General features: G+C 46.6%; 2 protein-coding genes across 6 annotated transcripts in view; one reads left to right on the top strand and one right to left on the bottom strand.

The window, feature by feature from the left end:
- Positions 1 to 9,203, top strand: part of EDA (ectodysplasin A) — a 417,660-nt gene extending 408,457 nt beyond the window's left edge. Inside the window, exons 6-8 of one of the 5 annotated variants that reach the window (XM_066357164.1) lie at positions 510 to 561; positions 3,140 to 3,255; positions 5,284 to 9,203. In XM_066357164.1, coding sequence (XP_066213261.1) covers positions 510 to 561; positions 3,140 to 3,255; positions 5,284 to 5,535 — 420 coding nt within the window. In that variant the 3' untranslated portion in view covers positions 5,536 to 9,203. Of the gene's footprint in view, positions 1 to 509; positions 562 to 3,130; positions 3,262 to 5,283 lie in introns of all 5 variants that reach the window. The other 4 variants (XM_066357162.1, XM_066357165.1, XM_066357161.1 and 1 more) reach the window with 4 other exon arrangements.
- Positions 9,204 to 12,116: 2,913 nt separating this feature from the next.
- Positions 12,117 to 23,332, bottom strand: AWAT2 (acyl-CoA wax alcohol acyltransferase 2). Its single transcript, XM_066357385.1, has 7 exons — positions 23,248 to 23,332; positions 15,181 to 15,291; positions 14,537 to 14,607; positions 13,654 to 13,858; positions 13,254 to 13,428; positions 12,487 to 12,686; positions 12,117 to 12,271 (listed from the first exon to the last, which is right to left on the bottom strand). The coding sequence occupies exons 1-7, from the start codon at positions 23,330 to 23,332 to the stop codon at positions 12,117 to 12,119; spliced, it is 1,002 nt and encodes a 333-aa protein (XP_066213482.1).
- Between the last annotated feature and the right edge of the window lie 4,246 nt (positions 23,333 to 27,578).

Genomic DNA, 27,578 nt, shown 5'->3' with positions numbered 1-27,578 from the left:
CCAAACCCAGCCTGGACTTCTGCCTTAATGGTCTAAAGGGCTCCTCCCCAGTCTTTGAGCTTCCTAATCTGTCTCTATTGGCAGGTTCTGCTGCCTTGCCTTGTCTCATCTCAGCCTCAGCTACAGCTGTTTGGCCACAGTTAAATCTACACAGCTGCACAGTGATTGATGGCTTCCAGGGCAATTTTGTATCCATCACCTCATTTGATCTTCAAATATCCCTGTGAAAGTGGCCAGAGATTCTTATAACTCTAATTTTACAGTTAGGGAAATCAGGGTCAGAGGCATTACATCTGGCTGAGGTCACATAGCTAGAAAGTGGCCTAACTACAAAGTCATATTACCCTCCAGTAACACTGTGGTCACTAGCATCCCAAGACAGGAAAGAAGGATCAGAATTGGAACCAGAAAGGAGACTAGAAGTCAGAGGTGGAAACATGGAAACTGGTGGCTGAGAGAGCAGTCATTTCTCACAGTGACTCCCCTCTCTATCCTTCTCATCCTCCCAGCCAGCTGTGGTGCATCTACAGGGCCAAGGGTCAGCAATTCAAGTCAAGAATGGTAAGAGTCAAAATAGGCTCTCTCACTAAGAGGAGCTTCTCCTCTTCGATACCCCCAGCTTCTAAATAATCACCCAGCCTAGTTCCTCCCAGACCCCTGAGGTACCCTGGACACTGGGGGGCCATTCTCTATTCCATTTTGCCCTGTGCTGTCTGTCCTCGGTAATTGCTTGCACCAAGACCGGTTGCAACACCCAACCTGTAATTGGAAACACTGGCGAGGAAGCTGAAAGGGACCTGAGACATCTAGATGGGGAATTCTTGGGAGATGGAGGTTCTGTTAGAGTCACCACAAGGATATTTGTATGTTGATCAACATTTTGACAATAAAAATCAGAGAAAGGACAACTATATAAATTTAAATTCTTGTCTGATGGGTCTGCATGGGGAGAGGCGGGGTGGGGGGGGGGAGGGCATGTGAGACTCTCCAGGAAGTATATGATGCTAGTGTCTACAAAAAGGGAGAGCAGGTTTAAGGACGTTAAAAATGAGCGATTTAATGTAACCCCTGCTTTTAAAAGATGGGGAAGCAGAGTTCCAGAGAACAGGCAATACCATAATAAATCATATGCCTTATATTTGTGTGTTAATTTACAGTTTTCAACATGGTTTCTTTGTCTTGTATTTGATCCTCACCACAATCTTATGAGAAAGGTATTAGCTGTCTTACACAGACAGAAACTGAAGCTCAGAGAGGTTAATTAACTGGCCTATGATTTCAGTTAAGTGTAGGAGCTAGAATTCAAAACTACATCTGTCTGACTCTTCCCACTGAACTATGCTACTTCAGTGATGTGTGTACACTCCACTGAATGATTAGATTTGTTTTCTTCCCAAAGAGACATGAACATTCATTAAAGAACAGTGCTTTGAAATAATGTCCAGTCCCCAGGATGCACAAAGCCTGAAATTCATGAACCCCCAGGAGCCTTGGGAAGTAGCAAGCCAGCCAAGATGCCAGATGCTTACAGAGCTTGGAGGGGAAGGGAGAGGCTATGAGTGTGGGCACAGTAAGTGGAGGCTAAGAACCTGTTACATTGGGACAGCTTTGAAAGCCTAGTCCTGAACTGGCTGAGCTGAGCTTTCTTAATGACTGGGCTTAGCTGCACCCTGGATCGCCACCTGGATCCCTGACTTAATAGTCTCATAAATATAAGTAGGAATGCAATGGCATGAAAATCCAAGTGGTCTTGCTGGAACCAGGTGCCTTAGGTCCCAGGACTCTGAGTGAGCCGTGACCACCATCTGTTAAGGGAGGAGTGAGACAGGCAGGACATAGATACGTGTGCATATCTGGATGGGTGGCCTCACTGTTTATTCTGTGCCAGAAGCCACTGATTTTGCTCCCAGTACCACATCACTAGTCCCAGCCCCTCCAGGCCAATCCCCAGGAGCAGTCAATGCTGATCTTCAGTTCCCCAAGAACAGAATGAGGGGTCGGGGTAGGAGGTCATCATACAGAGTAGTGTTGAAGGGGCTGACACAGGGCATCTCCTCCTGACTCCTATCCCATCTACTTATCACCTCAAGAGAAGATGGCCAGCTTTTTCAGAAGGCCAGTTTCCTCATGCCTCAGAGACGCAGGCCAATTGATACTAACCAAGGACGGATGTTCAAAATGTAATTTCTTGGGTGAAGAATGAATGAACAGTTTTGAGGGCAGAAGGCCCAATAGGCTTGGACTCCCTTGTCTTGGAGTAGAAAGGCACCTCTCTCTTTCTGCAGCATGGAAAGGGAAGCTCTTCCTCCACCCTCACATGCTGGTTTTCAGTGTCCAGCCAAAGCAGTGTGATGGCCCCTCCACCCAAAAAGGGGTGGGGCTCAGAGATGAAAGCTTTGCCAGCAGTGCCTCAGCTCCCAGACACCCTCACCATCTTCTTGGCTGGTTGTTGATGTAGCTTGGCACTCTGCCCCTCCCTCTCATAAAATACTCTTCTCCCCTATGAGCCTGATTACTGGCAGTCACACTCTCTGGCTGCCATGAAGTCTGACTCACCCTAATCCCTAAGGGTCTCCAGGTAGACAGTTCCTTTGGCTAAGCAGTTTCCTGGGGGCCCAGGGAGGTTTTCCAAAAAGGAGTGGGTGTGGAGGAATCTCTTATGCAGAAGGACAAAATCCATTAACCTATAAGACAGGAGAGCAATTTAGGAGTTCCGGCTGGTGAAATAAAATAGAATAATAAGAGCTAGTCTGCCACTCAGTGTCTGAATGTTGCCTGTGCAGCCAGAACAACAACAAAAAAATAGGTCAGTGTGCCCTCTCTCTTCTTACTCCTCATCCCCAATTCTAGCTAGAAGGTTTTGGTTAAAGACCTTTCTGGATGAAAGGGATCAGGGAAGGAGACAGGAAGACAGACCGGCAAGCCCAAGCGGCCTGAGGCCAGCTTGACAACCACTTTACAAACAGAAAACTTTCTGTGATTCCAAATGCTATTCTTAAAACTTGGCCTCCTGGGCTATCCAGGTGGCATTGGGATAGGGGTGGGAGTAATGCATTGCTTGACATTTCTTGTTTCTATTGCCCAGATTATTCTGACATGTACTGAGTGACTGCCCTTCTCTCATACTGAGATCTTTCAGGTGGAGTGCTCAATGATTGGTCTCGCATCACCATGAACCCCAAGGTGTTTAAGCTACATCCCCGCAGTGGGGAGCTGGAGGTACTGGTGGACGGCACCTACTTCATCTATAGTCAGGTAGAAGTGAGTACGGTCTTAGGCCTAACTCTTCTTATATCCAGAATGCACATCCAGTGCAGGCCACATTAGGGGCACTGTGGAGATAGCCAAGACCAGCCAATGGCTAACTTCCTGCTTTGGAGGGTGAGGGGTCTGGGGTCACCAGACTGGGAGGGAGTTAAAAGGAGGAAAGAGAGGGGGCTGTTTTTGTTTTTGTTGTTGTTGTTGTTGTTGTTGTTGTTGTTGTTTTCCTAGCCAGATATCATTGGAAAACTAAAAAGAGGCCTCTCCCACACCCTGCCATTGGATTCCCCACTGCAGGACCCCAGGCCCTTGTTCTTCTCCTCACCCCACCTCCTGAGCTGTTTGGTTCTACTGCCAAACTTGAACTCTGTCTCAATACAGTTTTTTGAAAGTCAGTTCCAGGGCTGCTGAGAACCCCTTCCCCCTACACTGCTAGCTTTGTAATGAATACTGCTTCTGTGAACTCTCTCTGTCTCAAAAAAAAATTCTGACTATCTTTCCTTCCTCTTTCTCCCATTTGTTTTTCTGCCTTTCTGTGTCTGTTCTCCTTGCTTATTTCCCGCTATCATTCTCCCAGCCCTTTTCTCCCTCTCTTTTTGTCCTTGTCCTGCCTGAACCCACTCGCCAGTTCTACTGGTGCCCATCCGCTTCTACCCCTGTTGGTTGCCTCCACTGGGTGGCTCCTCAGAGCTAGAGGTAGATGAGCCTTGAAGTTGGGGCTTCTGTGGGGTGGGAAACAAGCAGGCAGATGGACAGGACTGTGGAGCCAGCAGAAGGGCCTCACAGGGGAACGACCAGAGAAGGTGGGTTAACAAGTGTTTGCTAAGTCCACCAAGCATCCTGGCACAGATCATGTGCTGACCCAAGAAATTCTGTGGCACCTGAATACACTGCTCCCTCCTGAAGAACCCATAGAAGGAGCAATCTTTGATAAAGTGATTTAAATGACAGATGAGCCTCCTCTTAGGATTGAGACACCATGTCCTATGGGCCATTTGTCCTAAGCTCCACTTGGTGGAGTGATCAAAACTTGGTAGTGATCGATAAATTAATTTTCTGGGCCTAGGAGAAAATTGTGAGTGGCCTTGGGCTTTGGACACCATGCAAACTGGGAAAATCCCCTTGACATCAGGCCAATGAACATAGGTTCGTACTTCCTTCTGGCCACAGAGTCAACCTAGGGGCCTAGGTTTTGCCCTTCCAAATTCTTGATCTCATTTGTGGTGGACAGCTCTCCACCACTCTGGATCTGTTTCCTGAGTCATCAGATAAGAGGGCCAAGGGACACTATGACAATCAGTGAGAGAAAAACAGCAGGGGTTGAGGGGTTGGGGATGTGGCCAAAAAAAGAGCTGAAGAAATGGCAACTTGTGCAGCCCTGGCCAGATAGCTCAGTTGGTTAGAGCATTGTCCTGAAGCACAGAGGTTGCCGGTTCGATTCCTAGTCAGGGCACATACAGGGACAGTTTGATGTTCCTGTCTCTCTCTCTCTCCCCCCTTTCTTCTCTTGCTGAAATCAATAAATAAAAATTTAAAAGAAAAAAAAGAAAGAAATGGCTGTCACTGTTCCCTTTCTGGGAAATCAGTAACTTCTAAGTTTATCTTCAAATAGTTCTTGATAGTAGTCCTTGGGGCTTGAAACTGGAAGTTAGGTGGCGCTCATTTATGTCTGTAGCATTGAGCACCTGTGTGTGTACAGAGCATAATGCTTCATGCCAGGGTAGATGGGGGTGGGTTGGGTTTGGAGAAGTCAAGAGGCAAATAAGGCATGGTTCTTTCCCTCAGAGTTTACATCTGCTGTGCTAGTGAAAGATTTGCCTGAGTGCCATGGGGTAGGGGACAGGCAGAGAATAAGCCTGCCATCCCGCCTTTACTGTTGGCTAACTAGCATGCCTTCAGGTGGCACTGCCCCTTTACAAGGTATACCAGCCCCTTATCTGAGAAAGTACCATCTGTCATGACAGGGGAGGGTCCTCCCACTTTCCTCTCCCCCCCAATCCCTTCTTGTTGCCTCTTACCCAGGTATACTACATCAACTTCACTGACTTTGCCAGCTATGAGGTGGTGGTGGACGAGAAGCCCTTTCTGCAGTGTACCCGCAGCATTGAGACAGGCAAGACCAACTACAACACGTGTTACACCGCAGGCGTCTGCCTCCTCAAAGCCCGGCAGAAGATCGCTGTGAAGATGGTGCACGCTGACATCTCTATCAATATGAGCAAGCACACCACCTTCTTTGGGGCCATCAGGCTGGGCGAGGCCCCTGCATCCTAGATTTGCCCTGTTTTGCCCCTGCCTATGCCCGTGTCCCAGAGTTGGGAACCAGACACCCCCAAACCTCTAAGTGCTGCTGTGGAGTGAGGAATATGGCATTGCAGCTGCACATAGAAATGCCCCACCGCTATTTATTCCCCAGTGACTCCAGGATGACAAGACCTGCTTGCCTTTCCACAATGACCTTGAGTTAACAGGACAGTTGACGAAGCCTCATGGTTTACATGAAGCAGAACCATCTTCCTTGCTTCATGTTGACTGGCTCATAGCATGACTGTTCGACCTCAAGGTTCCAGTTGTCAGAGTTATCGTTTGTTGCACTAAAGTGATGGTCCCCAACAGCAGGCGAGAAAAAGCAGAGGTGTACTCCAGACTGTGGGGACAGAGTCCCGACCCCAATGGGGCTGCTGCTCCTCTCTGAGGCAGGGTGAGGCTGCAGGGGAGTATTGCAGCCTAAGGGGAGGGGAGGGCAGAGAAGATGGGTGCTTGTGGCAGAGGCTAGGAGGGAACGTTCCAAGCAGGCATCCTGGGCAGTGGGAGCATTGTTGCTGCTCTGCGCTGCAGCTAGCCACAGGGTTCAAGAGCTCTTCCCACTCAAGCAGGGAGCCGGGTTGCAGCAGCTTGCCAGGCTTTGGGGACAGGAGGTTTGCTCTTTCTTGGAGCAATCACAGGAAATGGCCACAAACCTGCCTGCATGAGAACCTGAAACCAGACTTGGGGTCACATGTCTTTCACTTTGTGTACAACTGTGTTTCAGGCTCAGAAAAGTCCCTAGATTCCCTCCCAACTGCCCCCCTTCCCAGCCTGCATGCACCTCCTGTCTTTCTCCACAGAGCCTACCTCTGTCTGAGACAGGTGTCTAACTTGGGACCTGTGCTGATGTGAGTCTAGGATACTCCTTAGATTAGCTGGGCACAGAGACTCTTCCATTTATTAAGCAACACACATATTCATCTAGTTGAGTTGTGTCTGGGGGCAAAGTGTTGAAGGGACTACCACAAGTCCCTTCAAATCCCAGTATTTAGGCAGCTACTTGAATAGCTTACCAGAATTCTCCAACCCTAGCTTGCCCCTGGGCATCAGCAAGGCAGGGCTTTTCCGCCTGACCCAGGAAGAACGAGAAGTGCAGAGAGGGAAGGGGTCTCTTTCAAGTTTGCTGCAAGCCAGGTGGTCCTTAGCCCAGGCCTTCCCTGAAAGGGCAGCAGCTGGTGCCCAGCAAACCCACCCTTCTTGGCCCTGGCTTCAGAAAGCCACGGCAGAGCACAATCAGCATGGGCTCCAGCACTGCTCCCTGAATCGAGGCTCAAGAAGAAGCGGGCATCTAGGCAGGGCTCTGCCCTCTAGTGGGGCCCAAAGACACCGTCACCACTTTCTGAGGCTTCCCACCAGATCATATGGTGAAACCAATCACAGTTCTAACTGCCGGTGCCCAGCCTTAACCCTTGGTGCTGAGTTCAGCCCAAAGCTGTGCGGACTGGTCTTGTATAGTCTTCTCCTCTTGCTCATGAAATAGGTTTCCTTTTTAGGAGGTGAGGAGTTAGTTCCTTGGGGCAGCTGGAATTTACCAACAGCAGGTACTCATTTCTCAGCTGTACCTTCCCTTTCTGAGCACCTGTGCTGCTCAGCCCTTTGAAGGCCCGGGCAGGAGGGGAGCACACTGCCATTGTCTAGTTGCTGACGGCTGCGTCACAACCCCAAGTGAAGCAAAGCTTAGGCATGTGTCTGGCCCTGGCTCCTATAGAGTGCCCTAGACAGTCCTCAGTTGTAGCATTAACAGATGAGAATTTCTCCTTAAATCTTGGAATGTACTTTCTCTCTTATTATCTCCTGTGATAATATTACTAATCTTATTGTTTAGATGAGGTTCAGAAAGGTTAAGTGCTATGACCGGGATTTCACCCAGCTGAAATCACTGTCCTGGGACTTCATTCAGTGAGGTCTGACTCCAAAACTATTCCATTGCACTGCTGCTCTGTGTTGAATTTGGGGTCCTGAGAGAAACAGTAAAAGTAGTAATATAGACCCCAAATTCTTATGGGTTTTAGGGAGAAACCCAGAGACATTCATTTTCATTTTTTTATGGTAATTCCTATACTCTTGGCTGCCAGAGGCTCTGTGGCAAAACAGTGGGATGTTTATTTAGGAAACAGCCATCAGTCTTAGAGTTCTTCTGTTCAGAAGAACCAGCTTGGCACCATGTCCAAGCAGCAGGCCTCCAGTACTTCCATTCTCTCACTCACCCATGAACCAAGCAGCCATTATGTATGGATCCCCCACTGCAAGTGAGATCCTTCTTTGCTAACCCTACAGATGGTTATGGGAGTTGGCCACTTCCCACCACTACTGAGTGACCCCTAGTCTCTTTCTACCATACCACAGAGAACGTCAGATGTCAGGATCTCTGCAGGATAGAGGGAGGAGTGAAGACTGGTTCTAAACCCGAAAGGTTGTGAAGAGAAGGAAGGCAAAAGCTTCTTTCCCAATTGTGGCCCTAAAGGACATTCTCCAGATCCAGACAGGTTGTAGGAAAGATAGGACTCACACAAACCCCTGATTCATCATGAACCTTCCACCCTAGAGAGCAGAGTGATGAGGGAAGCAAATATGTAGCTGGGGAGCCTGTTGCAGCAAAATTATTGACCAAGTAGTGAATCAGTTCACTAACCTGAGAATGTGGGCACAGATCAACCATTTGGAATTATGCTGATGTGGTTTTACCAGAAGGCTAAGTCTAGCATGGAGAATGTGACAAGGACATTTGTGAGCAGGCATATGACATAGGTTTGAAGGAGAATTGTATAGCAGCAGCTTTTGCCAGCTACTTGGACTTCAACAGCCAAAACTGGCCCAGAAATCAGCCACTGGGCTACTCGGTTATTATTTCCATGAAAAAAATGTAGTCTTTGCCTTATTTCCCCCCTCACCCATCCTGAGGTAAATTTCTTTTGCTGAACACGGAAGGACTAAGAACTCTGGAAGTGAAAAAGACTTTGATCCACATGTGAGTGTGTATGTTTTATGTAACTCCTGGTGGATGCAAATAGATTCAGAGACATTTAGAGCTAGGGAAGCCCTTTGAGGGAATCCATCCCAATCTACATTCTGCCCCATGTTATTCATGTGGAAACTGAGGCCCACAGAGGAAAGGTGGCCTGCCCAAGGTGAATGAGCCACAACTTCAAACTGAGTAGAGTGAGGGAGTAGAGAAGTCCCTGTCTCACATAGCCCCTCCTCCACCCCTCCACTCAAAGCTGGAAGTGCTTGGCCCCCTAAGACCTTCTCCCAGCTCCTGCCTCTGCACTGGAAGGCTCTAGTCTGGCCTAACACCAGGAAGTCCTAAGGCCACCCTGGCGCTGCCTTGGGCTCCATTCCTGCCTGGAGGGTCCCCTAGGCCATGGCACAAAGAAAGAACCTAATTCTTTTCTTTTCTTTTAACCCATGTCAGGGCTCTCTCCAAAGGGAGTCAGGGTGTGTCGTTTCTTTATTTAAAAAGCTTTCAGGTGGGGTGAGGGCATGGGCTTTGTTGTGAGGATGGCCTGGAGCAGGCCCAGTGCTGCTTTGGGGGCCAGCATACAGTGTGAGATACTGTGTATATAAGCTATACATATGTATATAAACTGGGATGTAAGTTTGTGTAAATTAATGGTTTATTCTTTGCAAATAAAGCTTCCCCCCCTTTTTTTTTTGAAATTGACTTGAGCACTTCTTACATGCTAGGAACTTTTCTGCAAGCGATGCCATACACATGGGCTAGAAGGAAGACCAAAGCACCCATTTCATAGGGAGCAGCATAAGGAAAGTAATCTGAATTTCTTGTCCAAACTTCCTACCTCTCCTCTGTGCCCCAGACCACATGCCCCCTACCCATCACCTTAGGTCTTTTGCTTTAACCCAGGGGTCCCCAAACTACGGCCCGCGGGCCGCATGCGGCCCCCTGAGGCCATTTATCTGGCCCCTGCCGCACTTCTGGAAGGGGCACCTCTTTCATTGGTGGTCAGTGAGAGGAGCATAGTTCCCATTGAAATACTGAACAGTTTGTTGATTTAAATTTACTTGTTTTTTATTTTAAATATTGTATTTGTTCCTGTTTTGTTTTTTCACTTTAAAATAAGATATGTGCAGTGTGCATAGGGATTTGTTCATAGTTTTTTTTATAGTTCGGCCCTCCAACAGTCTGAGGGACAGTGAACTGTCCCCCTGTGTAAAAAGTTTGGGGACCCCTGCTTTAACCACATGTCCCATTTGCTAGAGGCCTTGAGAAAAGAAACATTGTTTTGAGACAGATACACAGCGTGGAGTCACCTTCATCTTGAGACTGTGGCATATATAACAGAAATGTCTGTCCTGGACCCAAAACAACCCCTAGCTCCACATAATGTCATCCATTTTTACAGATGAGGAGACCAGTGTTCAAAGTTTAGCTCACCCAAGATCACCCATCTAAAAAGTTTACTTAGACTTTCAAAGAACTGCAAACAGGATCCGACACTATAAACTTCCTGTTAAACATTGAGATGTGAAATTTAGGGCATTGTTTGCTCAGGGATAGGAAATGCATGGAAGAGAATAATTCTGTGGAGCTCTCCAGTGTGCAATGTTCCATCACATTCAAGAGTATCTGGTGTCAGCCTGGTCTGACTCTGAGGCCAGTGCACTTTCCACTTGACCCCAAACTCTTCTCACAAGAAACACTTTGTTGTTTTTTTTTGTTTTTTGTTTTTTTTTTTTAAATATTTTTTTCTTTTTTTTTTTATTAATTTTTAGAGAGGAGAGAGAATGAGAGAGAGAGAGAGAGAGAAAGAGAGAGAGAGAGAAGGGGGAGGGAGGAGCAGGAAGCATCAACTCCCATATGTGCCTTGACCAGGCAAGCCCAGGGTTTTGAACCGGCGACCTCAGCGTTCCAGGTCGACGCTTTATCCACTGCGCCACCACAGGTCAGGCACAAGAAACACTTTGGAGGCTGAAATAAGGAAGAGACTCGCAGGACTAAGACCAGATAGCAGCTCATGAACAACTTAGCTCCAGAGAGTTCTGGGTACTTTTCACAGCCCCAGCAGCCTTTGCCCATTGCGACATTAGGCAGCAACGTGCACCCAGTGACCCATCACAAATCAATGCCCAGGTCTGCACAAGCTGGATGTTGGAGCCCAGGCTGATCCTCCGGCTGCCTTAGGCAGGAAATAGATTTTTTTAAAGGAAATCATTAATGGGAAGCATCAAGATTAAAAACACCCTATGGAGGCTCGGGGAAAATGTCATCTGTGGCACAGAAAGTGATAGAAAGCAGAAAAGCGGAAGTATTTCTTTGCCCCACTATGCACAAATCATCACCAAAAGCAGAGGCAGCAGATAGGTCACACTGGTGAATATACATGATGTTCTGGACCAAACTGACAAGTGGATGCAGCTGAATCATTAGAACCAAATGGCATCTACCCAAGAGGAATGGAACAGGGGGCCATGGACCAAATTGTGTAACCTGCCATTGCCAACAGTCATTGGACCAAGAGTCTGAGAGACTCCCCACCAGAAGCCAGGTGCCTCACTTCCATCTTAAGCAAGATGACTGACTGACAAAGGGCAGAGATAGAAAGCCAAGAAGGATAAGCTAGTTGCTAGGGGAAAGACAGGAAATTAGGCCTGGGCCTGACCCATTCTATTATAACATTATGAAGCAGAAACCAAGGGTGGCAGAGGGACAGTCTGATTACTTAAATTTTCAAAGCACTGCTGACAAGATCCCACACGATACTTTCTTTTAAACACCGAGATGCTGAATTTAAGGCGTTTTTGCTAAGGGACAGGAAATGGGCAAAATGGTTACAGAAGAATAATTTTATGTAGCTCTCCCAATTTGCAAAGTTCAGTCACACTTAATATCATTTGATCTTCCTAACAGCCTTTGAGGCAAGCAGATGAGGGATCATCAGTCCTATTTTACAGATGAGGAAACTGAGACTCAGAGGTGACTGATTGCTTGGCTTGAACGTGGTGGAGCCTCGAAGCCCACTGGATCCCAGGGCACCCACTCCTACAAAAGTCTCGATGCCAGGAGATGCAGCTACTTGAGAGCTATAGAAAGATAAGTGGGGATCCTAGGTCCTCAAACATACTAGATAGAGCACAAACAGTATTGGAAGATGGTCTTTTTATTCTGTACATTGTTACATTGTTTCCTCGGTGCTGGTGAATGGCACGTGAGAGGGAGCCTAAAGGGCACCTCCCCGGGACCTTCCCTGTTTCTTGAGACTGTCTCCTTTGTAGTCTGAAGGAAAGGGCAGAGACAGAGGTGGGTTTAATGGCAGGCACACTGGGCATGCACCCTGGGCCCCAAATTCTGAAGGGTGCCGCAAAACCTCAACTTGACACTTTTTTCTAATGTAAAGGGCCCAGTATTTTCTTCGGCACCTGGGGCCTCAACTGACCTTAGTCCGCCTCTTGGCAGAGAAGAAGTGGAAGGAGGAGAGAAATGAAAGAGGAATTAGGGTTTAGAAAAAAACCAAGTGGACAGTGTCTTCTTACATTGAGGACTGGCCGAATTAAGAGCAGGAGCCCCATAGTCTTCCTGTGCTGAGAGGCTGTCAAACTATCACCAGCTCCTGAGTATGTGAGAAGCCAAATTTGGTCTTGTGCTGGTCAAACAGTTTGTGCAGGGCTTCTATATAGAGTGCATGGTATTTGTCCACCACCTCCTGGCTCGGCTTCTCAATCTTGGGCACTGGCAGAGGCTCCCCAACTGCCAGAGGAAACAGACAAAGAAAAGAGAAGCATCAGAACAGCTCACTCCTCCGAATGGACCTCAGCCCTCAAGCCCATGTTACCACCATCCTACTGCCCCAACACCACCCGTCCTGGCCAGCCTCCCCACCTTTGGATGTAGATAAAGCTGAAGCTCAGTCTCAGAACTGGATCTATGTCCTAGGCAAGGCTGCCAGAGAAGGGCCCACTCACCAATGGTGGTGACAGGCCGAGCGTAGGGCAGAAGGCCCCAGGATTTCTCAGTGAAGCCACGCCCATAAAAAGCACAAGGGTAAATGTGTGTCAGACTCCGGAACAACTTCTGGAAGCGATTGACCAAGCCCCCAGGAGGGAAAATGTACTGATTGTAGAGTTCTGTCTCTCCAAAGACATAGGCAGGGATTAGAGCCACCCTGTAGAGGAAAGCATGTCCTTTGATGAGCAGAGAAGTAGGGACCCTGTTGAAAGCCAGACGTGCTGACCGAAGTGGTCTCTGGGTCTACCTGAAGGCTCCTCAGCCCCTAACTTAGCTGGGTAAGGGCCCCATGTTCTCCACCAGACTTCCTGTGTGGGCAAAGTAGCAGCAAACTACAGGAAGCAAGTCCCAGCCCTCCTGTGCACCAACAGGTCTGAAACATGGGAAGATAAGACTCAAGGAACATTTTGCTTAGCTTTCTTCATTTTAACTCACACGACAATGTTGGCTTTCTCTGAGATGGGGTTGCAGCCAGTTCCTTTTCATAAAAGGACTGGCCCAGATGAGATGTTACTGTGAGGGACATCAGGCTCAGGACTGGCACTCAAACCTTTCCTCAGAAGCAGTAATGCCTCCAGAACTGGCCCAGGCTCTACTCCAACAGGGAAGGAGCTTTCCCTCTCTCTGTTTAGAGTTAATTTCTACAAAATTCCTTCTTCTTTCCCTTCTGGGCTTTTGGACCTCCCCCCCCCCACCTCGCTAGTCTGGGCCAGAACTTCCTTACCCATGCTGGAGGGCCTTGCGTACAAACCCAGTCCGGCTCTTCAAGTACAAGGTAGTCGATCCTGGCAAGCTGTATGTTATCTCAGGTAGGCCACCAACTACCACAATTAGCAATTTGCCTGTGCCCTTCTGGGTGAGGAGATAGTCAATGGAAGATTGGCTCACAGAGCAGATCCCTGGCAGGCAGAAAAATCCAAAGGTCATTAGTTACTGCCCCAATCTCCTGGCTTTCCTCCCTGCCTCTTCACAGAAAGAGAGCCTCATCTCAGGCAGGTGAGCCTAGGGAAGCTTTTTAAGACAGAGGGGATCACTAGGTTGGCCTCACTCTCACCCATTCCCCCAACACTCCTTCCTCAGGGAGCCATTTTTATTTTGGCTTTATGTCCTAAGATCCAACTCACCTGTAGACATGACATAGTCTCTGAAGAAAGGTACCCAGAAAAAGGCTCCTACTGTGAGCACATAAGGGGTGAGGCCTGGGAAAATCTTGGAGAAGCCTGAGGCCTCTGTGGCAAAGTTTCCAAACCATGAATGGGACATGACCCCATGAGGGTGGCAGACAAGGATGTAGTTGTGACTGGGAGAGATGTCATGAGTCTTCAAAAGCTGTGCAGGAGAGAGGAATCAGAAAGGGTATGATAGGCCCTGGCCGGTTGGCTCAGTGGTAGAGCATCGGCCTGGCGTGCAAGGGGTCCCGGGTTCTTTTCCCGGCCAGGGCACACAGGAGAAGCGCCCATCTGCTTCTCCACCCCTCCCCCTCTCCTTCCTCTCTGTCTCTCTCTTCCCCTCCCGCAGCCGAGGCTCTGGGAGGATGGCCCGGGCGCTGGGGATGGCTCCTTGGCCTCTGCCCCAGGCGCTAGAGTGGCTCTGGTCGCGGCAGAGCGAGGCCCCGGAGGGGCAGAACATCGCACCTGGTGGGCAGAGCGTCGCCCCCTGGTGGGTGTGCCGGGTGGATCCCAGTCGGGCGCATGCGGGAGTCTGTCTGACTATCTCTCCCCGTTTCCAGCTTTGGAAAAATACAAAAAAAAAAAAAAAGAAAAGAAAAAGAAAAAAAAAAGAAAGGGTATGACTAGATAAGAGAAGAGGACTCTTGTTCTGGCCAAAGACCTGGAAGGGAAAGGGCTTCTAGATCTGGCCATGCAGGTTGGGTATGCACAATTCCAGGGGTCATCATTTACATGGTCCTCAATGTGAATGATGCTCCTAACCCCCACACCAACCCAACAGCTAGCACTGGAATTAGGGCTGGGCCTGGAGCCCAAGTGGGGGCATGGGGCTGCTCACCTTGAGTGGGAAATAATCACAGTACTGTTTCCACAGGCACCAACGCCTTACACAGGTAAACCGGCGGCCACCTGAAAACAGAGCCAATGTAGCCAAGCTTTGACAACCCTCATTGTCTTCTTTAGGGCCCTTTTAGGCCTGCTGCATGGTACTCACACCCCCTGCTGCTTCCTGTCCTCTTTTTATTATTATTACTGACCGATTTAAGAGAGAGAGAGAAGCATTCATTTGTTGTTCTACTTAGTTGTGTTTGTGCCTTCACTGGTCACTTCCCATATGTGCCCTGACCAGGGATTGAACCCACAACCTTGGTATTTACAGGAAGACACTCTAACTGACTGAGCTAACCAGCCAGGACCACTTCCTGGCCGCTTAAGTGACAACCAAAATGGGCTATGGTAGGTCAGGGCAATGTCAGGCAGGCGTAGCTTTCTGCTTCACTAGCTGCCCATCTCCTAACCTACTATACTTCTGATCTGGAACTCTCTAGTACCTTGAAAAGACCCCTTCCCCCAGCTTCTCTAGCTCAGGGAGATACAGGCTGAAGGGGTACCTACGAATTGGTCAGAGCATCTCAAGATCATAGGAAGAGAAGAGGAAAGAGCATGTGTCAGGTGGCAGCACAGCCCCAGAAGGGCCCTTACCTCGCTCAGGGGTCTTCCAGTCAAAAGCCAGCCAGATGAGAGTGAGCACAGTGACAGGCCAGTATGATGTGAACACCAGCAGGTAGAGGTTGACAAAGATCACACCGGTTACTAGAGAAAGCCCAGGCCAGAGTTAGTGAATTGTTAGCAATCCTTCACACTTGCCCATCCTATGGGGTTCTGTCCAACCCAAGGTCACATGCTCTCTCATCCATACCCACATAGCACTTTCACATCCTCACCCTAGCACAGGGCCCATGTGCTCACATCTCCAGCCCCCCACCTTCTCTTTGGCCTTGGAAACCTGTTTCAGGTCTAGAAAGCATGGTGTTTTCTTCTCTAGCCATGCTCCATGTAGTAAGCCCTCTACTCCCCAGGACCTGCCCCAGCACTGTTCTGAGCTACATTCAATGGCTGACGTGCAATAGAGGGTCACACTGATCTGGCCACCAGAGGTGGGAGTCCTGGTAAAACAAAGCCAGAGACAGTTTTCCTCCAACTACCACTTTCTTGTCCACATGTCTTTGATGCATCAGTGGAGGGGATTCCAAAAGAAGAGATGACCCACCTTCAGCCAGGTAGTACACATGATGGCAAACATAAAACAAAACAAAAGAAAAAAAAGAACGCAAACTAGGATAGAATAAACTTTTAGGTTGTGTTAAGCACAAAGAAGATTATTAGGACAGACTTAGTGGAGATGATTCATAAGGAGCCACACTCACAATTATTACTGGGCTTGGTTTTTAGACAGCTGTGAATAAGACTGTGTGAGAAAAAAAAGTGGGTCAAAATAAAGGTGAGAAAAGACAGAAAACACTTCTAATTGAGCGTGGGAGATTAAACATAGTTTTTATCTTGACTCTTCACTGGAGCCTCATGAAAATTACCATAAGAATGTTTTAAAAGATATAGTTCCACAGGGAGAAAGAGAATGAAAGAAATACCAGTGGTGGATTGAAGATATCAGCAGAATGTTTGCACGTTGGAGAGCGGATGAAGGAGGGGTGACTGACTTACAAAAGGAAAGCTGAATCGTTCACCAGGGCAATGCCTACAAGAGCAAGCAAACCTGTTTGCACTGGAGAATCCGGGAAAGACTCGGAATTTTGAGCCACCAGGTGTCACAAAAAGCAGGTGAAAGACAAAGTGCTTGATTGAAAGTCCATCAGAGAAGCAGTTAGAACCCCAGGACCCCCAGATACACATACATGCACACATGCACACACACACACACACACACATACACACACACACACAAGCATGCACAACTGAACAATGGAAAGATTACTCTCTGAAAAATTGAACCAAAGAAAACCTAGACTCAGATACTTGCACTAGATGCAGTTAAGATATTCTATATGCAGCCCAAATCTTTTATTAAAAAAAAAATTTTTTTGCAGCCCAATTCTTAACCATGTATGAAGTAGAATAAAGACAAGGTCCATTATACAATCTCACATAGCTTGTCTCCCATGTCCCTTTCTCAGGAAACTCCACCTGGACGATGTGCTTTACCAAAATTAGGGAGTAAACTAACATAAGGGGAAAGCATGGGATTCAGGAAAAAAGGAGCCCAACTAAGAACGGAAGTAAAAACAACCAGGCTACGGTAAAGGCACCGAAGACACAAACTTTAAGCAGTAGTTCTCAAACTTTTTGAAGTCGGGGTGCATTTAAAGTCCTACAAATAATTGTAGGCGCACTATATACAAATTTCTGAGAAATATGTTATAATAATTAATTCAAATATTAAAGAAAAAATATAAAGTCCAAGCGTGCTTTAATTATGGTAATTAAATGAAATAAATATGACAAAATTAAATTTACTCTGACATTAAAAAACATTTTTATGTTACGTGTTTTGAGTTATGCTTCTTAGAATTCATAAAAAAGAAGGGTTAAAAATGAAAAAAAAAAACAAAAAAGTTATCTTTTTATATATATAGATACATTCTTAGTAAGATTTAGTAAATTCAGCAGGTCCCGGCACAAATGTGTTAAGTTTTTTCACTCTTGTGTATATGAGAAACATGAGCCTGATGTGTCCTAGCGATTTCTTCAATGTTTGGGCGTATATTTGAAAGGCAAACTCTAATTTCTTCATCAATACATTGAAGAATTCCTCTCTTTTTACTCACTTGTGTTGAGTACAGAAAACCCCCACATATATATCATCTTAACTTGACACCAAGCAAAGGATAGAAGAAACTTGCCTCCAGTCTTTCTGGGGAACATGGAGGGTAGTGTAAACAATCCAGCACCACAGCTTAACAGCCTTTTGCAACCTAATCAGGCAAGTGAGGTGGGAGGTTGAGCAGACTGTCAGCTTACTGCCAATTCCCCACACCTCTGTCCCCCAAAAATCTAAACTCCAAAAATCCTGTTGGTTTTTTGGTCCCCAACAGGCACATATTTCTCTGGAATACCATAAGGTGCACCTGGAAATCTTCTAGGGCACCCCAGTGCACCATGGCGCACACTTTGAGAACCACTGCTTTAAGGAAACACTCCCAGGCAGGTCAGGGAAGTGCTGACACAACACTTGAATAACTTTAAGAGAGAACACCTTTCTAAATTGTGCATCCATGGTGCCTCAGAAGCCCTGGAGACGGCAGCTGTGCATGAGAGCAGATTGTAACAGGAGGGTGCTGGACTCCAGCAGTGATATCTTCAAGGAAATTCAAAGTTGCAGGGGAGGGAGGTGGACTTAGAGATTCCTAATGTGTTTGCACATATGAGAGATCAACATGCCTGGAAACTATAGAGAGATAGTGATAACTAATACATATCTAACAGATAACTAAAGAAGTATTAAAGCAATTATGAGTTCTGTAAGAAAAAGAGTTGCAAAGAAGGAAAAATCATCTTACTGTATTAAATAGCTCAATTCCAGATAATGTTTCCTAGTCCCAGTTAGGCATTGAACTGAAACCTGTGCTCTAACAACCTGGGGAGGGTGGGGTCAGAGGAAATCCCAGCACTAGTGCACAGAGCCAACTTATTGTCTTCATACCACAGAGCTAGTATGTTAAATCAGAAAGTAGTGATATTTTGAAATTTTAAATAGTAAGACATATAGAGGTAAATTCCAGAGAAAAAAAAGAGCTAACAAAGTTAAAAATTGCTGCCTCTGGGGAACATTTCTAAGGCAAATGGACAAAAGGGCAGCAGTTTAGGCTTTTTATACACTCCTTATAAAACTACTTGACTTTTTTTTTTGTATTTTTCCAAAGTGAGAAGTGGTGGGGGGCAGAGAGAGAGACTCCCGCATGTGCCCAACCTGGCACGCCCACCAGGGGGTGATGGTCTGCCCATCTGGGGCATTGCTCTGTTGTGACAGGAGCCATTCTAGCGCCTGAGGCAGAAGCCATGGAGCCGTCCTCAGCACCTGGGCCAGCTTTGCTCCAATGGAGCCTTGGCTGTGGGAGGGGAAGAGACAGATGGAGAGAAAGGAGAAGGAAAAGGGTGGAGAAGCAGATGGGCGCTTCTCCTATGTGCCCTGGCCAGGAATCAAACCCAGGACTTCCACACACTGGGCTAACACTCTACAGTTGAGCCAACCGACCAGGGCTACTATTTGACTTTTTTGAGAAATAAAGGGAGGCATGAATCTAGTACAGACAAGCCCACCTTATTTCCCTTAGGGTTTGTTTGACCACAGAGAGTACTGGAGACATCTTGTGAAGCTGTGTGGCCTCACGCACAGTGCCCTGTGGTGACATGAATAGGGATCTGCCACTTACCTTAGTATGATCACTGACAAGTCACTGAACTTCAGTTTCCTCGCTGCCAAAGTAAATTACAATACAGACTTATGGTAAGGGTCTTCACTTAAGGCAGGGGTCCCCAAACTACGGCCCGGGGGTTGCATGCGGCCCCCTGAGGCCATTGATCCGGCCCCCGCCGCACTTCCGGAAGGGGCACCTCTTTCATTGGTGGTCAGTGAGAGGAGCATAGTTGCCTTTGAAATACTGGTCAGTTTGTTGATTTAAATTTACTTATTCTTTATTTTAAATATCGTATTTGTTCCCGTTTTGTTTTTTTACTTTAAAATAAGATATGTGCAGTGTGCATAGGGATTTGTTCATAGTTTTTTATTTTTATATAGTCCAGCCCTCCAATGGTCTGAGGGACAGTGAACTGGCCCCCTGTGTAAAAAGTTTGGGGACCCCTGACTTAAGGCCTTTAGGGTCCAAATGGACGCAATTCCACTCAGAAATTTCTAAGGTGAAGTGCTCGGAGGGCCCGAAGACACTGTGTTACCCATCAGCCCCATGTGAGCTAGTGAGGGTGGGGAGAGCACTGGAACTCGCATCTGTAGGGGCCCAGGCTGAGAGTTCATCTGTTCCACACTGCCTCTGTGTACATGCAAAGCCAAACTCAAATGGAGACTCCCCAACTCATTTCCCTTTCAGCCACTCTCCTTCTTCACCCTCCTCTGCTCCTCTGGCTCCTCTGCTAGCTCACACTGGGATACTCAGTCTTGCCTCCTGCCTTTCTTCCACATCTTCAGTGCATCAAGTCTTATTAATTCTACTCCAATTGCTTGGGTCTCTCCTCTTCTTTTTTTTAAACAATTTTATTATTTTATTTTTTGCAAGAGAGAAACAGACAAGAAGGTAGGAAGATGAAACGCATCAACTCGTGGTTGTGTCATTTTAGTTGTTCATTGATTGCGTCTCATACATGCCTTGATTGGGGGGCTCCAGATAAGCCAGCGACCCCTTGCTCAAGCCAGTGATCTTGGGCTCAATACAGCAACTTTGGGCTTCAACTTGATGATCCTATGTTCAAGGTGACAACCCCGTGCTCAAGCTGGTGAGCCTGAGCTCAAGCTGGGTGAGCTCGTACTAAGCCAGTGACCTTGGGGTTTCACACATGGGTCCTCTGTGTCCCAGGTTAATGGTTTGTCCACTGTGCCAATACTGGTCAGATAAATCTCCCCTTCTTTTTTCTTCTCTCTACCCTGATTACTACTGGTCTGGCCAAAATCACCACTACCTTTCACCTGAGTTATTTCAACAGACTCTTCTTGTCATCAGTTTGCTACACAAAGTTACAATAATCCCTAAAAACACAAATTTTCTGTCATTTCCTTGTGCCAAACCTTATCATGGTTCCAGTCCAAACTCTTTTTCATGGTCTACAACGCCCTGTACAATCTTTCCTCTGCCTGTTTCTCCAGTCTCCTCTTTCTTCTCTCTCCAATTTGTTCATTCATTTATTCATTCATTCATTTAATATGTATGGAGCATCAGTTCTGTGCCTCTCAACCCTCATCCACTTACCACTGGCAGCTCCTTGAATGCTTTATGCTCTCCCTGCATCCTGTCATATCATATGCTGCCCACACTCTGCCCTGAACACTCTTCTTTCTTCACCTATTTCTTATTTGTCCTTCAAGAGGGAACTCAAATTCAACAGAGAAATGGGCAAAGGTCACAAAAGGGCAGCTAACAGGAAAAGCAATAATAATTGCTAATAAATACATGAAAAGATACTCAACCTGACTCATAGATAAGGACATGCAAAATAAGGCTACAACTCATTGTTTACCAATCACTTCTGGTTGCCTGTGCACGTGAGCTCTCCATTCTTTTCTCTTCCCCTGCTGTGGGATGGGAATCTCTAAAGCTACATTTTACAACATCACAGTTTGGTGGGGCCTACATAAACCTGAACATTAGCATTCACAGAGAACAGAGACTCCCACCAAACTGTGTTGGATGATTATATGAACAAGAAATAAATATTTGCTGGGTTAAGCTACTGAGATTTCAAGGTTAATTTGTTACCACACCACATTTTACAAATGAAGAAAACAGGATGCAGAAAGGAAATGGAACTTGCTAAACAGGCACAGACAGTGAGTAATAGAGCTGGGATTTGAAAACAGGCACTCTGGCTCCAGAGATTGTTTTTTACATCCATATTTTACTGCCTCTTGGCTATGAGTGTGTGTGTGTGTGTGTGTGTATGTGTGTGTGTGTGTCTGTCTGTCTGTCTGTGTGTATCCATAATTTCTGGCTAAAAACACACACATGCACACAAATAGTTAACAGTGGTTACCTCTGAGAAGCAAGATTTGGGACTGGATTTTGGAAGGACACATACCGGCCTAGAGGCTCCACTCCTTCCCTCTTTGGAGCCTGGCCAAGGGTGGCCTTCAATAAATGATGATGCTTTCCACCACACAGTGTCAGCTTATAGGCTTTGAGGACACTGCTTTCCTGTGAGAACACAGGGGCAGTAAGGGGAGGGGAGAGGGTGGTAATGAGCCAAGTGTGAGCACAGGGCAAGAACTCAAGAAAGACAATAGAACAAAACCCAATGCCCTAAGCTTCTGGTTCAGTGCAGACTCTACAGGCAGGAATGGGTTGCAGGTGCCATAAGTATGCTGCCTCTGGTTTCTGAGAAGCCTGGAGCCAAGGAGAAAGGAGAAAGCAGGCTTGTTGAGCAAAGGGAAAAAGCCCCAATCTAGACACGGAGGCTGCTCTTCCTGAAGAATAGTAGCACCAAACGCCAAAGCCACAGCCCATTTGAAAAACCAGGTGGTAGAGCAGTCCATCTCTGAAAAGACCAGTTCTGGTAGATTCACCTTATATTTTTGAGAACCAGTAACTGGAAGGATGAACAAAAATAGCCACCACTCCACCCAGATGGGGACTCAGCTTTTACTGAAGGTAATGTCCCCAAGGCCTGTGCCAAATTGAGGGAGAGTGCAGAAGCCCAGCTGGGGCCCTTCTCCTCAGAAAGACGCCATCCTGAGCTAGCCCTTTTTGCCTCTCAGGATGCAGAAGACCTGGCTTCCTCCTTCTTCTCTGTTCTAACTAGTGCTCCAAGGACATGTCCGTGCCCGACGTCCTAATCAGCAGTGAGTGAGATGGGGCAGGAGGTAAAGAGAGAAATCCATAGCTTGAATCAGGCTCTTGTGGGCTCAAGTCCCAAGCCAAATCCTCCACTTCTTAGCATGAAATCAAGCTGTGTGGTCTTCACCAGACCACTTACACTAACTACATAAACCTCAGCTTCCTCAGCTATACAATGAAGATTATCAGGCACATAAGGTGCTTAAAACGGAGGCTTCTTAGAAAGAGGTGAAATACATGTTAGCTAATATTGTGTGAGTGTTAGCTATTACTACAAGTGCAGAACCATTAGGATGTAGTATTATACATAACAATAGCTTCTACTTCATAAAGTTGGCATGAGACAAAGATGAAATAATCGATATGAACGTACCTGAAGCACAGCAAGTACACATATGAATTTCTTTCTCCTGATCTCTTCCAGCTCTGATTGCCTGTCATTCTTAGATTAATACTGCTCTTTTAAACATTGGAGGGTCCTGGTGCCTGCCTCAGGCAGGCCTGTAAGCCCTACACCCTGTCCCCTAGCCCATTCTTCCTAGTCAACAACAAGCTCCTGGCTTGTAGACCCACCCTGCATCAAGCCAGTACTCGCCTAAACCACCTGACAAATGAGGATTTCCCAGGCCCCTCTCCTACAGCAGTGGTTTGCTTCAACACTTAGAACAAAGCAACCAGCATATAACTCACTTTCACAAAGTGTTTGTGGTGGAGATGGTGGGAAAAGTGGGTGGATAGATGGATGAATTCTCCCACACCAGAGGTTTTCACAGCCTCCCTTTGTCACTGCAATAATTGTCTCCCACCAATGGTCTGCTCAAGTTCTTCAGGCTGCAACTAAGCCCTTTTCCTTGGCTAGCATCAGTGGAACTACTTCCCATTTTCCCAAGATATGCCCTCTGTGCCCCAATGTAGACCAAGGAAGTTTCAACATGCACATCTGAAGCAAAGCTCTCTCTGCTATGTGCGTACAGGCATAAACCCATACACACACACATACATACCCACATGTGCACTCACAGAGCCCACGAGTACCGTGCCCAGGTATGTCAGGCTACTGGCCAGGGTGACCAACCATTTCAATGTGCTGTGGACCACCCAGATTTTAGCATCAAAAGGCCTGCTAAACCTTGAAACCTCTCAGTCTCAAGCAAACCCGAACAGTTGGTCATGCTACTAAACACTAAAGACTCACTGAAAAGGAAGATACTGAGGGCCCACTGGAAAACAGCAAAGACCTCCAGGGCAGTCTTGAGGTCCTTCTTAGAGGGCAGGAGCATTATGCCCAGGGTTCCAGTGGATCCAGGTGAGTGCTGTCCCACTGTCTAGTCCTGAATGCTCAGGGGCCAGCAGTGTTTCTTCTCTTCATGCTTTCTTCTCCCAGCCTGGCTACTCTCCACGCCCTCATGTCCCATCTCCACCCCTTCACAAGATCATAGGACATCATGATGCCTCTGCTTGTCTAGTTCCTCTCTGCTCTCTAACCAGCTGCACTTTTACCCACTAGCACATGACCTGGGATGAGATTATGATACTCTCTGGCACACCTGCATAGAAAGGTGTGGATGAAGCTCTGGTGTGGGAAGTGAGTAGGAGTGGGGGTGGACCTGATGTGAGGCCTTCATACCCAGGAGAGGAGAGCAAGGAGGAGCCCAGGACATGCATAGCATTTCCTTCTGAGGCCTAGATAAAACGAATCTTAAGGTCTGAGCATTTCAAATTCTTACCTCTAGCTAAATGTTAAAATGTACCATAGTATTTTGTAGATGAAGCTATAACAAGATGAACTGACAGGAACTCAACCAATGAAAGTAACCAACTGCAAAGAAGGCTTGGCCTTCAGGGATACAGAGCTTTGGATATGAATCCCCTGCTTCCTTTACTTGATAGGAGTAAATAAAACTACCTTGTGACAACCACTTTTCCTTTTTGTATAGAGCACTCCAAGCCATAAACCCCTTGAGTTTGGTAACACAGCTACCTGTGGTCTTTCAATGACAATGTGATTGGAGGGGAAGAAAGAGCTCACAGGCCAACCTTTTGGTTAGTCCAGAATTGACTTCCTTCCATGAAAAAACATCAGATCTAGTTTGTAAGTGTATAGTAGGTACTAAATAAATTTTTTATTGAATGGATAAACAAATGTGAGTACTTATCAAATTATTCTGTATACATGAAATTCTAGAACAGTTAAAACTAATCTATAATTTTTAAAAAATGTCAACCCTAGCCAGATAGCTTAGTTGGCTAGAGTGTCATCCCAATACACCAAGGTTGCGGGTTCTATCCCCAGTCAGGGCACACATAGTAACATATCAATGTTTCTGTCTCTCTCTCTCTCTCTCTCTCTCTCTCTCTCTCTCTCTCTCTTCCTATCTCTCTAAAATTAATAAATATATTTTAAATTTCATCCTTTATAAAAAAATAAAGTAAAAGCACTGATTGCCTCTGCTGAGGGTGGAGTAAGAAGAGGCAGGATGTAAATTTTCAGGGAGACAACAATGTTCTCTATGTTGACACAGCTTTGAGATATACAGGTAAAAAATTTATTGTCAAAACTCAGCAAATATACAATTAAGATCTGTACGTTTCTCTGCGTGTAAATTTACCTTAAAAGTAAACAAATATTGAACTCAGTGCTGAAGTGTTTAAGTGTGAAAAGAATTGATCGATGAATTGAGTGATATGTTGATGAATAGATGCATGACAACTGCATATAACAAAGTATCTGCACAATCTAGGTAGTGTGTGTTTACTGTATAACTCTTTCAACTTTTCTATAGGCTTGAAATATTTTACAATTAAATTTTGAAATAAAAATAGGTCCCTCAAAGTCATAGTAAAAATAAATTTTAAAAATGTGGTTTCTCCTTGCACATACATGAGCATATTTGTGCACAAAGGTAAATATGTGCCCAGTCATCAGTACATGCTCATAGATCCATGTCAATAGGTGGCATACCAGGCACGTATCTGTGTGCCGTGGGGGTGTGTAATTGTGAAAGCTCCTCAGTCCAGTCAGGTGTGTGCTGCAGGCCAAGTAGACAAACATGTGAATGGCAAGAAAGATCTGTGAGTGCAACACAGAACTGCTGGGGGCACAGTACATGGCCAGTACTGTGCCAGGCACCTGGGTTAGATTAGTGAGCAAAACGAACTTTAAAAGTCATGCTGCCTCACCAGGCAGTGGTGCAATGGATAGAGCATCAGACTGGGATGCGGAGGACCCAGGTTTGAGACTTTGAGGTCACGAGCTTGAATGAGGGCTCATCTGGTTTGAGCAAGGCTCACCAGCTTGAGCTCAAGGTCGCTGGCTTGAGCAAGGGGTCACTCCATCTACTGTAGCCCCCAGTCAAGGCACATATGAGAAAGTAATCAATGAACAACTAAGGTGCCACAATGAAGAATTGATGCTTCTCATTTCTCTCCCTTCCTGTCTGTCTGTCCCTACCTGTCCCTCTCTCTGTCTCTGACACACAGAAAAAGTCATGCTTCTATGAGGTTTACATTCTGGTAGGGCACGAGGGATGACAAAAGTTCATTAACAGATTATCTAGTGGGTTATAAAGTGATAAGTGCTATGGAAAAAGAAAAGTAGCTGGAACGGAGTAAGGAGGATCCAGAATGTTGGAGGTGGGGAGGGATGAGGTAGGGAGAGCAGGCTTTACAATTTTAAAAAGAATGGTCAAGGAAGGATGCGCTGAAAAGATGGCAACTGAGAACTGAGATGAGATGAGGAAGATAGCCATGTGGCTTTCTGGACTGTGAATGGTTCAAGCAGAGAGCACGGCCAACGCATAGACTGGGGGTGGGGGGGGGGATTTCCTGCAGAGAGAATGCCTACTCCACAGACCAGGGGAAGGGGGTGTTCCTTGCAGAGAGCACGCCAATGCACAGGTCTAAGATGGGCTGTGCCTGGCAGTTTTTGAAGAGCAGGGGACTTGAGCCAAGTTATTGACAAAAATTAAAGAGTTGAGGTCAAAGAGGGTGGCAGGGCAAGATATTATAAGGCCTAGTCCTTTTAGACTAACTGAAATGATCAGCCTTTGTTGGGTTTTGAGAAGAGAAGAGACAGGATTAGTTTGTGGTTGCAAAAGGCTAGGAAAAAACGAGGAGACTTTTGAGGGGTTAGCACAGTACTGCATGTGAGAGATGATGGTAACTCAAGCCAGATTGTTGGCAGTCAGGATAGTGGCAAGTGGTCAGATTCTGGATATCGGCTCTGAAGCAGATGCCCCATGCGGGCACTTTCCTCTCTGAGGCTCAGATGCCTCTACAGGAGTGTCCTGTTAGTGAATTCAAGGGGTCCACAGCTTGAGGTGCTTAATGCAGCAAGTATTGCCTGACCTGTGGTGGCGCAGTGGATGGAGCATCAACCTGGAACTCTGAGGTCACTGGTTCAAAAACTTAGAATTGTTTGGTCAAAAGCACATACTAGAAGCAACTACTAGTTGATGATTCCTGCTCCTCCCCTACCTCTTTTCTCTGCTCTCTAAAATAAAAAAATAACATATTAAAAAAACAAACAAACAAAAAAAAAAACCAGAGGATTCACATCCAAAGCTCTGTCTCCCAGAAGGGAAGCTTAACTTGTTGCTCATATAATCTATTTGGTCAATTACATGTTGATTTCTTCTTTGCAGTTGGCTACTATCATCCAGTTGAGTTGCTGTCAGCTCATTCTGTTTGCTGTTTCATCTCCAAAATACTGTGCTACATAGTCAGAGAAGTAATATTTAGAACTGCCCAGCCTGACCAGGTGGTGGCAAAACCCTGAGGTCACCAGAGCGGGCTCATCTGGTTTGAGCACAGCTCACTAGCTTGAGCCCAAGGTTGCTGGATTGAGCAAGGGGTCACTCACTCTGCTGGAGCCCCCCGGTCAAGGCACATATGAGAAAGCAATCAATGAACAACTAAGGTGCCACAACGAGGAACTGATGCTTCTCATCTCTCTCTTCCTGCCTGTCTGTCCTTATCTGTCCCTCTCTCTGACTCTCTCTGTCTCTGTCACAATAAAACAACAACAACAACAACAAAAAAGCCTGTCCAGACCTTGAGACCCTTGCCCTATCTAACACAACCACACTGGTCCTGCCTTGGCCTGGGTACCGTCCTTTCATTCAATCTGGTCTCACACAGGAGCTATGTGGACAGTGTTGAATGCAGCTCCCCTGCTTGGATGGAATGCTGGTTTGTGAGGAAGCTGGTGGGAGGTAAGGCTGAAAACAGGAACAGAAACGATCTCTGGAAGAGTAGGAACACCAGGACAAGGAGTGCAAGCTTAATCCTGCCAGCACCAAGGCGGTGAGATCATCTTTTGTTCAGGGATGGTGACTTGTGCCAAATGTCCCATGAAGAAGACTTTCAAGTACAAGGTGACTGTCAGTGCCCAGGCTCCCATGATTGACACATAGGCTCACCCTTTTCTCCTCTCTAATATCTACTTACAAGACCAGCTCCACCTCCACACAAAGTAAGTAGATGGGCTTAAGGCAGTGGTCCCCAACCCCAGGGCCGCAGACCGGT

This window comes from Saccopteryx leptura, chromosome X (assembly GCF_036850995.1).
Source record: "Saccopteryx leptura isolate mSacLep1 chromosome X, mSacLep1_pri_phased_curated, whole genome shotgun sequence".
Lineage (NCBI taxonomy): Eukaryota > Metazoa > Chordata > Mammalia > Chiroptera > Emballonuridae > Saccopteryx > Saccopteryx leptura.
The sequence above is the reverse complement of the archived record's forward strand: the minus strand, read 5'-3'. Positions and strand labels throughout refer to the sequence as shown.